General features: G+C 41.2%; 1 protein-coding gene across 1 annotated transcript in view; it reads left to right on the top strand.

Annotated features, from left to right (window-relative positions):
- Window positions 1–8,455: 8,455 nt before the first annotated feature.
- The window catches only part of SPATA16 (spermatogenesis associated 16), a 111,640-nt gene continuing 102,048 nt past the window's right edge, over window positions 8,456–18,047 (top strand). The window contains exon 1 of the mRNA XM_073358881.2: window positions 8,456–9,070. Coding sequence (XP_073214982.1) covers window positions 8,456–9,070 — 615 coding nt within the window. The remainder of the gene's footprint in view (window positions 9,071–18,047) is intronic.

An 18,047-nucleotide genomic window follows, 5' to 3' on the forward strand; every position in this document is an offset into this window, starting at 1 on the left:
TTAACATTTATATTCTGATGGTGCCTACAGGCCAAGTAGGTCAGAGCCCCATTTTACTAGGCGCTATACAAGGGATCAGCAACCTTTGGCATGCGGCCCATCAGGGAAATCCGCTGGCTGGCCGGGATGGTTTGTTTACCTGCAGCGTCTGCAGATTCCGGCAATTGCAGCTCCCACTGGCCACCGTTCGCCGTTGCAGGCCAATGGGGGCTATGGGAAGGGCAGCCTGCACATCCCTCGGCCCACACAGCTTCCTGCAGCCCCCATTGGCCTGGAACGGTGAACAGTGGCCAGTGTGAGCTGCAATTGCCCGAATCCGCAGATGCGGCAGGTAAGCAAACTGTCTCGGCCCGCCAGAGGATTTCCCTGATGGGCCACGTGCCAAAGATTGCTGATCCCTGTGCTGGACAAACATATAATAAATGATACTCCCAGCCTCAAAGAGCTATGGGAGACATATGGCTAACTCTCTGCAAACTACCCTGAAAAATTACCACTCCTCATGCCAAGATTTAGCCAAGAGCACAATTTTGTTTTGATTTGTTTTTTTACAACCAAGTTAAACCAAGTGAGTGAAAATAGTGGTTTATAGGGGAAGTGTTGACAAAACTTTACTGCAGCAGCTTGGACAATGCAGCTGTAATAATGGCAAGTGTGCCCTTATCCCAGCAAGAAAAATGTAAGGAGTTCTGGTATTGCACAGAATAAGCTATTACTTATGTCTACCACAAAGAAATTGAGTACCTGGAAAAAATACATTAACGTTTTTTTTTCCAAAAGAAAACTAAAAATAAAAAAGATGAGATGTGACTCAGGCTTTTAAACAATAAAAATAGCAAGATGAAAGAACTAGGTTGCTTCATTGCCTAGAGAAATGGCTAGAATCTTTAAAAAGTCTGAAACCTGATTGTGAAAAATTCACTTTTATGGGCTGCTAAGAAGGTGTTGACCTTTGTCATCAATAGATAGCCTAAGCTTCTGTGGTTTTCAGCAGTAAAGGAAGGGATTAAGAAGTCATCCCATTGAAATGTCAACTGGAAAAATCTCTAGTTCAAATCTCAGTGTACCTGTTGTCTGCATACACACACACAATATATATATATATATATATAATTTTGACACAGATATATCTTGCTTTATTTTTAAGTGACAAACCTGGTATGCCTTTACTTTTTGGACTGATGAGGATATCTAGAATCTGGTACAAATGCAGTTATGATAGTTGAAATTTAGCTAATGGCCTGTTTGATGGGGGCGGGGACTTTGGATATGTTTTGCAATAGTTCTATATATCTGCATCCACTCTGGAGAACTGAGACATAGGTCACTGAACTGTTGGGATGACAATGGTATAAGTACCAATGGTGTAGTGGGTCCCTGAAAAATGGGATTGCTTGCATGCTGTTTCTGACTACCTCTGTTCCAGCACTGGTATAAATGTGTAAATAAACAAGTTACAGTTTGAATATATCCAGATGTCATGTCACTGAAATTTCCTCCACTAGGAAGCTTATCTGAAAAGCACCGGAAATTGTTACTGCTCAGCAGAAGGATAAAAATATGATAAATCCTTAGAAACAGATGCCATTTCCAAATATACAGCTGAGTGATGAATTATTTTTTTTTCAGTTTAAAGGCCTAACTGAAAAATTTAAACAAACAAAAACAAAACAAAACAAAACAAAAAAAACCACAGTTCAATTTGAACTAATAACTGAACTTTTCTGTTTTTCTCAAACAAAAGAATTAAAACATTTAATTTCAAGTTGAACAAAATGTTTCATAAAACCCAAAACAATAATATTTTGGGTTTTTCATTTAGCTTTGGGTCATTTGGGATGTTTATTTCGCTGCTTTTTTTTTTATTTAGCTAATTTTCAGAATAAAAATGCTGTTTTGAAATGAAAAGTTGAAACACTTTGTTTTGGAAAGGCCAAAATGACATGTTTGAACATAAAAGAAAGCCAAAACTATTTGCAAATTCAACCTAAATTCATTAATAACTTCAATGCCATGAAAAATGCACTTTTGCGTGAATTTACTATTCGCCCCCCCCCCAAAAATTGGTCCAGCTCTATTTCCACATTTTTCTCTCAAGATGGAGGTCAGGATGAATTCTCAGCTTGGGTGCCTTGCTCAGTAAGACTGTTTTTTTTTTTTCTGGGAGCTTTTGAGAAGCAGTCCTGAGGTGTCTGAGAAAGACAGCAGTGAAGTTGTGGAGGGTGCTCTAACAGTACCAGATCCATGCAGTGGCTGAAGATGCTGTTCACTGGATGGAATGCTGCTTTTGGACCTTGGGATGGGGCTCACAAACCCCACCTTGGACAGGAAAGGCTCAGTCAGCTCTGCCCTGCTATGTCTGCAATAGGTGCCAGGGTTGGAAGTTGGGCTTAAAAGGGGTGAACACAGCTCGTTGGGGAGCTATGGGAAGGAGAGCAGCTCTTTGTCAGCCCTCACTCTGTGAGAGAAGCCTGGCTAGGGCCAGGAACTGACTAGAGACGGCTGCCTGACAGAGCCTCTCTGAAGGAAAGTAGGCCTGATGCGGGACTATGACTGTGATTTGCTACCAATGATTTGTGATTTGCTTGTCACTGCTGGGTAAGACTGCTGCAGGTGATGCCCTGCTTGAAGGGGGCTACAGCAAAATAAAGATCTTTTGTTTTATGCACCTGACTGAGGTCCCAGCAGTGGTTTTTCATGACCTCTGTATTGACCCTGTCAAAGGCCCAGTTCCTGGGACAGATTCTCTCTTTTGCTGGGCCTATGGGAGGTGTCGAGGTGTTGGCTTTGGCCCTCTGACTTTGAGGGCTAGCCCTAGCCCCAATCCATTCAGAACTGTTTTCAGGTAATTCTAAACTAGGCCACTGGCACAGAGTGCATGGGGGATTGGTGTAACATAGTGGTGCCTCACCACAGTCTCTGTCTCCATCACACCCATCTCACCTTGACCTGCTCTCTATGCTGGAAGGGTCCAGAAATGGCATAGATGTGCCAGCAGGGACCTCCTCTCTGTAAAGGGAAATATCCACTGGTGATTTGCAGTTAGATTATGGGCTCTTTGCCCCAACTCAATGGGACAAAGGGGCTTTAACCAGACTTCAGTTTATGGCCCTATGACTACAATGTGGTGGGACTGAGTTGTTCCTGATATCTGGGATTAGTATCAATGTCCATGTAATTTCAGAGGGAGGAAGGAGGCTGTTCTATACCTGCATGAAAAACCAGCTGTGACATTGCAGAACCAGACCACGAGCGCTTCAATCACTGTGGAAAAGAGAGCAATAAAATACTGTAGTGACCCACTTAGATAACAAAATATATCTGTGAACTGGATACCCTCAGTGTCTGCAATATTCAAAATATTTCCAAATCTGACCATAGAAAAGTACTGAGGTAATCATAACTGTCTGTGGAATTAATCCACAGCCACTAAAGAAGCTCCACTGGGTGCCTGCCAGTAATATCCAGGTGACTGGGATTACGTCTCTCTGGTGTTCAGGTCACTGCACTAGCTTCCTATTCATAACCATATTGGATTATTTACAGTCAAAATCTGAGGCTCAGGTGTTGAGATTTGACATGGCTATTTTGTGTCACTTTTGTGGGCACAATCAGTCTGGATGTGGAACTGACTCAGACAGCTCTGGAGGATAATCCAATGTATGAGGAGCCTCCAGCATAATGGCTTCTATGCCATACTGAGACTGAGGGTATAAAACACAGAAAGGTGTGTCTGGTAGCCACAGCATTTCTACACCCTGCTACTCCCCAGCTGCTGTACAAGCATACTGGAGCTGTTGGCTTCTGACAGGATTGCCTGATGGCTACTCCAAATTATGCCAGGGTGCCAGACAAGTACACAGTCAGTCAAGGACTGGATGAGCACAAACATCACCTCTGTACCTTTATCCCTCACCCCAAACTGAGCTCTGTGCTCCTCCATAGCTAAGGCTCTTTGCTCTAGTTCTGGTTTTCAGAGCTTTCAAAGGGCAGGAAAGGGATTCCTGTCAGTAGCCAGCACAGGAGCATGGAACTCACTGCCAGAAAAGCTAAGGACCTGACACAACTCTGACGTCGAAAGGCTTCTCCTCACGCACACATTCCCATGTACACACACAACTTCTCCTCCACTAAAATTCACTGTACTCTGTATTGTAAGTAAGTACTGTAAAATTCACAATACTCTGCCTGCTCTCGGAATGAGGGAAAGAGTATCAAAACAACAAGAAAAGAAGCGAATGTTCTAACCAATCCAACTTGCCTCTGTACAAATGGAGAGAAGCATAAAATCAGGTTTCTGAGTTGACTACTCAGATTATTTACATTTTGTTAGTCACATAAATACCATGGGCAGGTTCATGAAATAAAAATCTTAATCTGTTTGTTATGTAACATTGGCTCATTTTAACTGTTGTGGTTAATAGTAACACTTAAATACTGTCCTCTTTAGGAGCTTGATCCTGCAAGGTGCTGGGCTTAAGGCCCTGATCCTGCAAAACATATAAGCATGGTCTTACCTGTAGGTATGTGAATAGTCTCATAGTCTTTAAAAATGGGACTACTCATATGCTTCAAGTTAATCACATGCTTAACTGCTTTGCCAGATTGGGGCCAAACTTCTAACCTACTTGCAGGATCAGGGCCTGGGTGATAAAGTACAATTCACGTCTCTGTCAGAGCAGCTGGGCCAAGTTCATCTTTGCTGTAATTCTGTTTAAGTCAATGCTGAATTTAGCCCACTGTTTCTATCTGCGGATGCAGAAAGATAGCACTGTATCATTCCATGTTTGGAAGGGGTTCTTTGTAGTTATAAGGGCTAAAAACTTTTTTGTTTAAATTCTGAAGAAACTAATGGGATCACTTGAGAAGTGACAGAAGAACTTAATAACAGGTGGCATCTAAAGTGCCAGTATGATTTATCTGCACATGCTGTTTTCATCTGATGACAGATGATAAGAGGGTGTTGAAGATAGAACCTAACTAGCTACAGAATAAAAAGGCATGAGGAGCAGAACTAGTGCATTGAATGAAGGCTACTAGATAGGCTACTTTCCCTTAGGGTAGGGCATTATAAGAACAGAACAATCAGTGAGCTAAAATTAGAAGATTTTAAAGATAACTTATGTGACATAAGATTTCTTTGGTAAAAATAACACATTTTAAAATTGAGACCTTTCCAGCTGATTCTATCACAAAGAAAACCAACAAAAGCTTCGTTGGGGTACCTGGCAGTTCTGTGAATTATAGTATATGTGCAAGAAAGAAGTAACTCCAAAATACATGGAAAGCTGTTCTTCATTGTGTACCACAAATAAGCTCATTCTTGAGAGTCCACTAAGTAAGTTTAGAAGAGCTGCCCTCTGGAAATGATGATGAGTTGCCCCTCAGTGTTCACACTGATTCATGATAAGCATTTTAGATTATTTTTGTTTTTAATACAAATCCTTTCTTTCAACAGTTGCCAGAGTTGTGTTTTAGATTGCTTGCTACTGTAAGGAACCTAGTTTTGCAGTGCACGGTTCCAAAATAAAGAATGGGCATTTTAACCAAAGTCTATCAGGAAAATACTTATCTGACAAAGATAATGATTTTCTAATAGCTTTTTCCTAAAAGTGTCCTTTATTGAGACAGTGATTAAAGTGTAGTCCAGCTGAGTTATAACGTGCTTCCATAGTACAACTTAACGTCACGTTAATCAACTTGAACACATAAAAATACAATAGATGGGGAGGCTGGTGGTGTAGATCTATCTGATACATCAGGGTCATTTCAGACACCATTCAGAGTGGAAAAATCTCCCACCAGTGATTGCAAAAATATGAGTCTACATTTTACAGGAAAGGGGCATGGGCTGATTTTTTTTTTGTTATGCTTAATTATTTTAAACTTTGCTCGTGAGGATGGTTCTTGATGGCATCTGTGGCCTGATCCTTCTCCCATCACAGCCACTATGAAAACTCCTATTGAACTTGGTTTTTTGAGTTTTTTGGGAATACAGTGGAGTAATTCAGTTATGTTCCATCATATCTCAGTACAGTACACACAATAAAATGCTGGACACTTAAGGCAACATTTTCAAGAAAATTTGAGTGACTTAAGAGTCCTAAGTCCTATTTTCAAAAGTGACTTAGGTCTCATTGAAAGTCAGGGGCATGCACAGGAATAAAAATTTGAAGCTTCTGGAAGGGCACCTTCTGTGCTCCCTCCACTGCCCTAGGGCTGGAGGAGCTCATTCTCCTTCCTCAGCCCCAAGGCCAGAGGAGCTCTGTGACACCCCACAGCCCCGGGGCTGGAGGAGCTCACTGTCCCTGTTCTGTGGCCCCAGGGCCGGAGGAGTTTGCCTCCCCTTGTGCTTGCCCCTGTGAAAATCAATGGGACTCAAGCTCCTAAATCACTTAGAAGCTTTTGAGAATTTCACCCTTAATCTAAAATTGCAGGCAGCACTGAGCAATCACAAGTCCAGGTCATTATGCAGGTTTCTTTTTAAAAAATGGTGCATGTTATAAAACAGGCAAAATTGATGCCTATTTCAAGGGTAGCTTCCTTCAGCCGCTTGAAGCTGCCGTTCCAAAAGCTTGCTATAAATATGGTCACTTTGGCATCCAGCTGGGGTTGTGCTGAGTGTTTTCAACTCCAACTCAAGTCAATGGGAGTTGTGGGTGCTCAGTGCATCACAGCAGAGGGCCTTTGAAATCCCCTTAAATCAGGCTCTAACATATTGCTCTATAGTATTCGTAGAGGCCTGAAAATGCTTTTCTGGAGGCAGTTCTTCTAGAACAGATTTCTCAACCTGGAGGTTGGGAACCAATGTCTGCGGGTTGTGACTACCTTGCTATTCCAATACGGTGAAATGGGAGAGGGGTCCCAGTTAGATCCCAGCTAGATGAGAGGAGGCCTAGTGTGGTTAGGGGGGGTCGCAACATGACAAAGGTTTGGAACCTCTGTTTTAGACTCTGACTGACAAAACACATGGTCTCATGTGGCCTACAATGCCTCCACCTGTTTCCTCCGCTCTCTTTTTCTTTTCCTCTCCCGCTGTCAAATGCCCATTGCCCTAAACAGTGAATCTGATGTATCACTGTGCAATGGTGTCCACAGACATATTTCCGGTGCCTGCAATAAGCCCCACAGTACTCGCTGGAGACCTTTACCAAAGGCGAAAAAGTTTGCTATGTGTAATATTTTAAAATCTGGTTTTGCCCAAATAAATCATTGCATCGGTTTTGTAACTATCATTTGTGCAATCTGTACTTGTATTTAAGCACTTTAAATGTGTAGAAGATTGTTTAATGCAAGGTTAGAGGCCAAACCTTTCTGTTTAACAAGCCATTCTGAAAGACAGTCGCCATTAAACCTTTCACAATTAAGGTTCTCATAATAAATTGAAAAATGAAAAAAAAAACATTTCTTCTGTCTCCCACACTTCTAGACTGAGTTCAGAAGAGGCAGCTGTGAATGGGGGAAAAAATTGAATCTGAAGTCTATTATGCAAGCTAACAGTCAGCTTTGTAATATGGTTCAGGCCACCTGTCTCTTTCTGAGAAAAGTAATGCAGAGATGAAGATTGAGCCTGATTCTGCATTCTGTTACGCTAGGTTGATGCCTCTGTAACTCCATCAAAATGGAGTAGAGAATTGGGCCCTTCAGCTTTTATGTTTTTTAACAGCAATACGTGCCTCAAAACTCAGGGTAACCTGTGGAGTATCTATACATGAGATGGGCCTGAACCATCAGCCCAGATGTGAATGATCTCAGACTTGGCTCACATTAGGATTCATCTTGGAAATGTGCAGTTAGGACTCCCGCTTTAATGCCCTCTGCTGTCTGATTTTTGTCAAACATCCCACAGCTCTCATTACCTCAATGCCTGAAAATCAGTCAATGGTTTTCTCTTGAGATGACTTTGGGCAGTCTATGAAAGCGTGCATTGTGGGTCAATCAGCCACAGATTATTCTTTCTGAGATGAAGGGCCTGACTCTTCCATTCCTGTTGCACCAGCAGCTCCCACTGAAGGGGCTGAAGGTTAAGTCCTAGGACTCTGTATTTACTAATAACAGTTTAGGACTAGATTTTGTCATAAAGATACAGCCCTAACTGCACTCTAGTCCTTAGTATTTTTGTTTCTGTGAGCCCTAAATAAGAATCTATGAAAGCTGCAGTTTTTTGTATGTCATCTATGTAAGATACAGAGTCACTGATGTCACCATTAAAAAGATATCCTTTGCCAACAGCTACCAGACAGTATCTGACACCTTATTTATTGCCATTTGCACAGAATAACTATGCAGTCTATGATAAACTATGTGCTAACTGCTGGTGAATGTTGACTGGTAATGCTGCCAGGAGTAGATGTGCTGAATAAAACACTTACTTGCATTGTTTACTTTGCAGCAGTTTAGAATTATAAACCTTTCCACATTTTCTCATAGGACATTTTGCTTTCTTCAGTGAGTCATGGAGTCAGCAAGCAACACAGGTTTTGGGAACATCATAAACAAGGGGTGCCAAAATGAAACCTCCCCAAAAGCAAACGCTAGTAGGGAGCCAACCGTAGCAGCCAATAAACTGAATGATATTCCGGAAGCACTGCAAGAGGTGAAAAAAAACCCTGGGGAAACAGCAGTAGAAAATGTAATGGAGAGAATAAGAATGGCAAAGAATGGCAAAGAAAAACAAAGTAATGATTTAGACAGAGCAGGACTTAAACGGAAATTAGAAAGTGAAGAAAAGCCAGCTGTGAAAAAAGACGCAAGAATGTTAGAGCTTGATAATCAGTTAGCCACAATGCCTCGGCCTCATATTCCTCTGAAAAGTCTAATGGATGTGGAAATAAAGTTGGTCTACATTGATGAGGAGGATATTACATATGAGTTCGTTGGGTCCATGGCGTCTACCAGCACACAATCAATGTGTCGAGATGTTGAAATAGTAGACACTCTGAGTGCACCTAATTTCAGCTTTCTGCCACAGATTGACAAATGGCTTCAGGTAGCCTTAAAAGATGCCAGCACTTGCTATAGACAAAAGAAGTATGCAGTAGCAGCAGGGCAGTTCAGAACAGCACTTGAGGTATGGGATTAAAGTAGTATAGATTAATGGTAGAAAACTATGAAGTGCAAGTCTATGATTGCACTGAGTGGTTCTGACAACATCATAATGAGCAATGGTCACAAAACTCAAGTGTGTTTATGGTTTCATCAGAATCTTGAGATGTGATTTCAGGCCAAATCTGCAAACGAAGGGGTATACATAAATCCTGGGGTTTGTGAGGCATTATAATAAACGCAACAAAGCTCAAGTGATTTGTGGTGTTAACTGAACCCTAATGTACTGGAATATACTCTATGAGGGGAAAAATTCAACTGCTAGGATAAATGCATTGTTCCTCTATCATACTCCTGTATCCTACAGAGAGCAAGGATGGATTAGTGGTTAGGGCATGAGCCACTCCAAAGACTTGGGTTCAAGTCCCTACTTTGCCACAATGTGGCCTTGAGCAAGTCATTCTCTCTGTGCTTCCGTTCCCCAATTCTACAATGGGGATAATAGTACTTCCATTCTTCATAGTAGTGTTTGTGAGGATAAACACATTAAAGCTTGTAAGGTACTCAGATACTGCAGTAATAGGGATCCTATGAGTACCTAAGATTGATGTGTCTCTTTGTTTGTTGCTCTTACTGCCCATCTTTAACCCCAACTTTTTCCTGTTGCCTTATGAACAGATCCGTGTTAGGCTTATCATTATTATTATGGCTATGTGAACAATAGTTATTTTGATTCAGTGGCCAAACCAAATTAAAAAATAATTATGGGTCAAACTAAACACTTTTTTCATTTTTGACTTTTTCAACTTAAAATTGAAGCAAAATTCAAAACAAAAAGTTGTTTAGAATCAAAACACTTTCTTTTGAGAATGTCAGCACAAAATGTTTTGATTTGAGGAGGAGGGAGGAGGGAATTTGTTTTTCAAACAAAACAATTCAGTGAATTTGACACAAATCTGTGAAATGTTTCAGTTGACCCCAATCTGCATGTAAAGTTGTAGCTGAAAAAATTCACCCAGCTCTAACTGTTATGTCCTTCTTGTGGGGGAATGTGACATCAGAGGTAAATAAACCAATTATCATTCTCCGCTTTTTCCCTTGATGCATTTGCATCTTATTAGTTAAAAATGCATCATCATATTTTTAATGAAAAATCAAATCTTTGGATGCATATCTGAAAAAAAAATATTTTGATTCATATTCCACTCACTGTAACTGGATTAGAACTACAGAAGAAAAGTGAACCTGAATTATCTGAAATCCTCCACCTCTTATGCTCCCATTTACTGTATACTAAAATTCTTATGTTCATCTAAATTACTTTCATGTACCCCATTGTGATATTAGATGATTCACTGCCATTTGTTGCAAATAGAAACGTGTACAGATGACAACTGAAGGCTGATGGACCACAGTGAGTGAGAAGAAAATAATTCTATGTTCCCTTATACCATCCAGGACAATGGGTACAGATCTGCCTTCCAGTAGATGGAGACAGGAGTAAAGCAACATTTTTGTGATGTCACTTGTCCCATAAAAGGAAAGGATCCTGCCCAGTTGTTTTCCCCTTCCAGCAGATATGCCTGTAAATAGCTCTTTCAGTGGCCAGGCAGCAGTAGACTTTATTTTTTTTACTAAAAAATTATTAAATTATTACTTTTAATCTGATGATTTCTATCCCATTCTTCCAGTCACTTATCTTCTGCTGGGATTAGACAGGCTGTAGAGTGCTTTGTAGGGAAGACTGAGTTTGTGTGAAGTTGTGTTTTGCTGTTATGTTCCTTAGAGCACTCTATGAGAAGGTAACCCCTGGCTGCTATGTGTGGTCCTTTTTCTCCTCATTATCAGGGATCAATTTGCTAGACAGCAGTCCTCTGTGGATATAACCCAATTTTTCTCAGCCAGCTAAGAGACCAGAGCTTCAGATTCAGTGAGGATTGCAAAATCTCAGCTGTTCCAGACACAAAAGAAGTAAGACCTTGGCTAAGATTTTCAAAACTGAGAGATGATTTTGAGTGACTATTCCTAGTGGCCCAAGCACCTTAAAGGAATCTAATCTTCAGAGGGTGGATGCTCTGCACTTTCTGAAAATCAGGCTCCCAAAATTAAAGTTTCCCAAATCCCTCATCACTTTTTAAAATCTTGGCCAAGTTTGTGAGTGAGGTACCATAGTTTCACCAATGCTATAATAATTTCCTAGATGAATAGAATAAAAGGAGGAATTCTCAGGGCTTTAATACGAATACAGTGAATTCTATTGGAAGAGAATCATAGAATATCAGGGTTGGAAGGGACGTCAGGAGATCATCTAGTCCAACCCCCTGCTCAAAACAGGACCAATCCCCAATTTTTGCCCTAGATCCCTAAATGGCCTCCTCAAGGATTGAACTCACAACCCTGGGTTTAGCAGGCCAATGCTCAAACGCTCAAACCACTGAGCTATCCCTCCCCCCAAGGAAGAGAAAAATTGTGAAATCTTTAGAAAGCCACAGCATTGCAAAGTTATGCCCAGATTTCTTTGGTGCTGCCAGTCTCAGTTAAATATATTGGAAATCCCTTGTATTATAACCGTGTAATTCAAACTGTGACAGTAGAAGTCATGGTTCATAATAATCTCATAATGGGTAAGGAATTAGACGTAATCAGATTTTAGTTTCCCTGACGTGTTTCCATAATGCTGCTATAAAACCGACATAATCGCAAAAAAGCACCAGGTTTTTTTACATCTTTATCAGATTGATGTACAGTCTCTCTCTCTCTTGCTCTTGCTCTCTTTCTCTCTTTTAAACAATGAAAGATAACAGAAATTGGATTACAATTGCTGGGAACAGGCTATGATAAACTGTTTGCTTGTGTGCAGAATCAACCTTAATGATGTCATCAGTCTCTCTTAATCATTAGTGATTAGCCTGTTACACTTGTATCATGCTGCAGCCAAAGGCTGCATCAAGAGAAGTGATATTATAGCATTTTGAAAGTAGTGTCTCCAGAAGTTCATATAGTTGCCCTATAAAGATTGAGTGATGGCCACTATCCTCACAGATAAGGCAACAGCCCAAGTTAGTCTTGCCTTTTTTTCCAATAAGTGATGCAAAATCTCACCCATAAAGGGCTATTAAGAATTTGTCAGCTAGAAGTCTTACCTAGCTTAAGGCTCCTAACTCATATTTAGACTCCGAAACAAGTGGCCTGATTTTTGAAAGTGCAAAGCATACAGCAGCCACTACCTCTCCCCACCATACCCTTTAACTTCACTGAGCTATCATCTTGGCCATGATCTTTTAGAATCATAGAATCATAGAATATCAGAGTTGGAAGCGACCTCAGGAGATAATCTAGTCCAACCCCCTGCTCAAAGCAGGACCAATCCCCAACTAAATCATCCCAGCCAGGGCTTTGTCAAGCCTGACCTTAAAAACTTCTAAGGAAGGAGATTCTACCACCTCCCTAGGTAACCCATTTTAGTGCTTCACCATCCTACTAGTGAAAAAAGTTTTTCCTAATATCCAACCTAAAGCTCCCCCACTGCAACTTGAGACCATTACTCCTTGTTCTGTCATCTGGTACCACTGAGAACAGTCTAGATCCATCCTCTTTGGAACCCCCTTTCAGGTAGTTGAAAGCAGCTATCAAATCCCCCCCTCATTCTTCTCTTCTTCAGACTAAATAATCTTAGTTCCCTCAGCCTCTTTATCAAAAAGTACATAGATTTCTACTATGGCTTCATGAAGGAGGACAGGAAAATGTTAATTCTACATAGAAGTCATTAAAAAAGCAAATTATTTTGAGGGTGATGCTTATTGACATCTGGCCTAGCTTTCCAGTTTCTAAGGACTAATCTCAGTGGACTGATATTTAGACCCTTATTTTAGGCACTTTACTGAGCAAATCAAGGTAATTGGAAGTTGTAGTTGTTTAACTCATCTCTTCCTGGAAATGTCCACAAAATTTCTCCATGCTTTATAATTATGTGCAAAAATATAAGTGTATCAGAATAGCCATACTGGGTCAGACCAATGGACCATCTAGCCCAGTATCCTGTCTTCAACAGTGACCAATGCCAGATGCTTCTGAGGAAATGAACAAAACAGGGCTATTATCACATGATCCATTCCCTGTTGTCCAGTCCTAGCATCTGGCAGTCAGAGGCAAAGGGAGACCAAAAGCATGGGGTTCCATCCCTGACGGTCTTGGCTAGTAGCTATTGAGAGACCTAACCTCCATAAACTTACATAATTCTTTTTTTGAACCCCATTATAGTTTTGGTCTTCATAACATCCTTTGGCAATGAGTTTCACAAGTTGACTGTGCATTGTGTGAAGAAAAGTACTTCTTTTTGTTTGTTTTAAACCTTCTCCATATTAATTTAATTGGTTGAGCCCTGCTTCCGCTTGGAAGGACTAAATAACACTTCCTGATTTACTTTCTCCACACCATTCATGATTTTATCATATCATATCCCTCAATCATATGCCCCCTTAACTTTCTCTTTTCCAAGCTGAATGGTCCCAGTCTTTTTAATCATATGGAAGCTGTTTCATACCCTTAGTCATTTTTGTTGCCCTTCTCTGTACCTTTTCCATTTCTAATATGGCTTTTTTGAGATGGGGTTACAAGAACTACGTGCAATATTTAAGGTGTGGGTATACTATGGACTTATGTAGTGGCATTATGATATTTGCTATCTTATAATCTATACTTTTCATAATGGGTCCTAAAATTCTGTTAGCTTTTTTGACTGCTGCTGCACATTGAGTGGACGTTTTCAGATAACTATCCACATTGACTCTGTGATGGGGCACCTGCCCACACTGGGCTCTAAGGGGTTAATAGAGCCGAGGGAGGCTGCACAGGAGGCAGCCAATCGGAGAAGGGCTGAGGGGAGCAGCCAATTATGGCCCAGCAGGGCAGAGCAGCTTCAGTCACTCATAGAATCATAGAATATCAGTGTTGGAAGGGACCTCAGGAGGTCATCTAGTCCAACCCCCTGCCCAGAGCAGGACCAATCCCCAACTAAATCATCCCAGCCAGGGCTTTGTCAAGCCTGACCTTAAAAACTTCTAAGGAAGGGGATTCCACCACCTCCCTAGGTAACGCATTCCAGTGTTTCACCACCCTCCTAGTGAAAAAGTTTTTCCCAATATCCGACCTAAATCTCCCCCACTGCAACTTGAGACCATTACTCCTTGTCCTGTCATCTGCCATCACTGAGAATAGTCTAGATCCATCCTCTTTGGATTCACCTTTCAGGTAGTTACAAACAGCTATCAAATCCCCCCTCATTCTTCTCTTCCGTAGACTAAACAATCCCAGTTCCCTCAGCCTCTCCTCATAAGTCATGTGTTCCAGACCCCTAATCATTTTTGTTGCCCTTCGCTGGACTCTCTCCAATTTTTCCACATCCACATCCTAGAGCTTGAAGAGGGAGATGGACTGGTTGCCTTTCAGGCTGAAGGCAGCAAGCACCCTGGATACAGGGTGCAGGCAGAGACTTGGGCAGATAAAGGCAGCTCCTGGTGGGCTGCAGGGATCTGCAGGCTGAGGCCCTGAGGTGAAGGGAAAGAGGGTGCTGGGACCACAGGAAAATGGCCCAGGGAAATCTACCAAGGAGTTGGAGGGGGTGCAGCAAGCAGCAACCTTCTACAGAGTCTCCACTCCCCCTCGCCACTGGGAAATAGCAAGACAGACTGCAGTCGCAGCTGAGAGAAGTGGTTGGACAGGGATTGCAGAGACGGCCCCAGAAGGGGGGAGCACAGTGTGTGGCATAGCAGAGGGCTGTGTCACTGAAGAGGACACGGTGGTCCTTGGAGGGACCTCGGTCCAGGTGTAGAAGTGACAGGTGGAGCACCACCAGAGCAGGGCACACTGGCCCGTATCGGCCATGAGGAGGTGCTGGAGTGGTGAGTCGCACCCAGTTACAAACTCCAAGATCTCTTTCTTGAGTGGCAATAGGGTCTAAATTAGCTATCTCATTTTGTACGTATAGTTCAGATTATGTTTTCCAATCTGCATTACTTTGTATTTATCAACATTACATAAGAATGGCCATTCTGGGTCAAGAATGGCCATACTGGGTCAGACCAATGGTTCATCTAACCCTGTATCCTGTCTTCCAACAGTGGCCAATGCCAGGTGCTTCAGAGGGAATGAACGGAACAGGTAATCATCAAGTGATTCATCCCCTGTTGCCCATTCCCAGCTTCTGGCAACAGAGGCTAGGGACACTTCAGAGCATGATTTTGCATCCCTGCCCATCCTGGCTAATAGCCATTGATGGACCTATCCTCCATGAACTTATCCAGTTCTTTTCTGAACCCTATTTTAACCTTGGCCTAACAACATCCTCTGGCAAGGAGTTCTACAGGTTGAATGTGCACTGTGTGAAGAAATACTTCCTTTTGTTTGTTTTAAACTTGCTGCCTATTAATTTCATTTGGTGACCCCTAGTTCTTGTGTTATGAGAAGGAATAAATTACACTTCCTTATTTACTTTCTCCATTATTTTATAGACCCTTGTCATATCTCCCCTTAGTCGTCTCTTTTACAATCTGAAAAGTCCCAGTCCTAATAATCTCTCCTCAGACGGAAGCAGTTCCATACCCCTAATCATTTTTGTTGCCCTTTGAATTCCATCTGCCATTTTTTGCTCAGGCACCCAGTCATGCAAGATCCCTTTGTAACTCTTTGCAATCTGTGTTGGACTTAACTATCTTGCGTAAGTCTGTATCATCTATAAATTTGCCATATCACTGTTTACCCCTTTTTCCAGATCATTTAGCAATATGTTGAACAGTACTGACCCCAGTACAGACCCCTGGGGGACTCCACTACTTACCTCTCTCCATTCTGAAAACTGACCATACATTCCTACTCTTTGTTTCCTGTCTTTTAACCAGTTACCAATCCATGAGAGGACCTTCCCTCTTATCCCATGACAGCTTACTTTGAATAAGAGCCTTTCCTGAGGGACCTTGTCAAAAGCTTTCTGAAAGTCCAAGTACACTATATCCACTTATCACCCTTGTTCACAAGTTTGTTGACCGCCCCCTTAAAAAATTCTAATAGAGTTGTGAGGCATGATTTCCCTTTACAAAAGCCATGTGGACTCTTCCACAACAAATTGTGTTCATCTATGTGTCTGGTAATTCTGTTCTTCACTATAGTTTCAACCAGTTTGCCTCATACTGAAGGTAGACTTACTGGTCTCTAATTGCCAGAATCATATCTGGAGCCTTTTTTAAAAAATGGATGTCACATTAGCTATCCTCCAGTCATCTGGTACAGAAGCTGATTTAAGCAATAGGTTACATACCACAATTAGTAGGTCTGCAATTTCATATTTGAGTTCCTTCAGAACTCTTGGGTGAATACCATCTGGTCCCAGTGACTTATTACTATTTAATTTATCAATTTGTTCCAAAACCACCTCTATTGACACCTGAATCCGGGACACTTCCTCAGATTTGTCATCTAAAAAACTGACTCAGGTGTGGGAATCTCCCTCATATCCTCTGCAGTGAAGAATGTAAAGAATTCATTTAGCTTCTCTACAATGGCCTTGTCTTCCTTGAGTGCTGCTTTAGCACCGCGATTGTCCCATGGCCCCACTGATTGTTTGGCAGGCTTCCTGCTTCTGATGTACTTTAAAAAAAATGCTGTTAGTTTCTGTGTCTTTTGCTCATTACTCTTCACATTCTTTTTTGGCCCGCCTAATTATAGTTTTACACTTGATTGCCGATAAGTTAATGAATATTATGGTTAAGAGTTTTCATGCACGTGGGCCAAGAAATTCAATCTTATGGTTCCCAAAGCAATTGTAAGTAAGACACTTGGCATCTCAAGTGAGTCTCCAACTTTGAAACAATCACAGATACTATTCAGATTTAAGGAAATAAATTATTGTTTTATCCTGACATTTGTTTATTTTGAGTCTGAGGCACTAATCCAGAAAAGTATACGCCAAGCTTTAAGTGCATGAGCAGTTCCATTGGAGTCAAGTGCTACCATAACACAAACAATAAATAACAATAATAGCAGTTATTTTGTTTAAAATATCCTTTGCACACCTACCTATTTGTTTGTACAGCATCAACACTCTTCTGTCCCTGTTTTAGATGCGCCAGCACTATCCTGGTATTTCTCAGAGAATGTCCTATGTACTAACCTGATAATATATTTGCACATGTAAATGTTGATTTTGAAAATCTAAGATGTCACATTTCATCAATCAAGGAAAAATTTTAGGAGAAGAGGAAAATTGAATTTCTTGTCTCATTCAGAGACTCTTTTATATTAGACAGCATGCTATTGATCACCACAGATGTAATAAAAGTGCTGTTATCAAGAGAAGAATAAGTTGCTTTTCACCATTTCTGTACTATTTATCAGCCATTAAAATAACCAGAAAGGATTTTTTGCTGCATTACACTTGATCTGGGGTAGGACAAAATAATGCTTCCTTGGAGAACTCTCATCAATAGAGCTTAAGAATTAAGTGGTTTCTGCCACTAGCAAGGAGAACACCTGAAGAAATTGGGGCACTACTCCCTGTATCTTGGCAATATAGTATGTGGAGAGGAAAGTGCTGTAAATTCACTGAAGTTTTTAGAGTGGTAGCTGTGTTAGTCTGTATCATCAAAAACAACGAGGAGTCCTTGTGGCACTTTAGAACTAACAAATTTATTTGGGCATAAACTTTCGTGGGCTAAAACCCACTTCATCAGATGTATGAGTGGAACATACAATAAGGAGGTATAAATACACAGCATATGAAAAGATGGGAGTTGCCTTACCAAGTGGGGAGTCAGTGCTAAGGAGCCAATTCAATTTAAGTTAGAAGTAGGCAATTCTCAACAGTTGACGAGAAGGAGTGGAAGTCACTTTTGTAGTGTTAATGAGGCCAATGTAAACAAGGTGGCCCATTTCATACAGTTGACACGAAGGTGTGAGTATTTAGCAAGGGGAAATTAGTTTTTGTAAAGACAACGAGGACTACTTGTGGC

Source organism: Lepidochelys kempii, chromosome 9 (assembly GCF_965140285.1).
Source record: "Lepidochelys kempii isolate rLepKem1 chromosome 9, rLepKem1.hap1, whole genome shotgun sequence".
Classification (NCBI taxonomy): Eukaryota; Metazoa; Chordata; order Testudines; family Cheloniidae; genus Lepidochelys; species Lepidochelys kempii.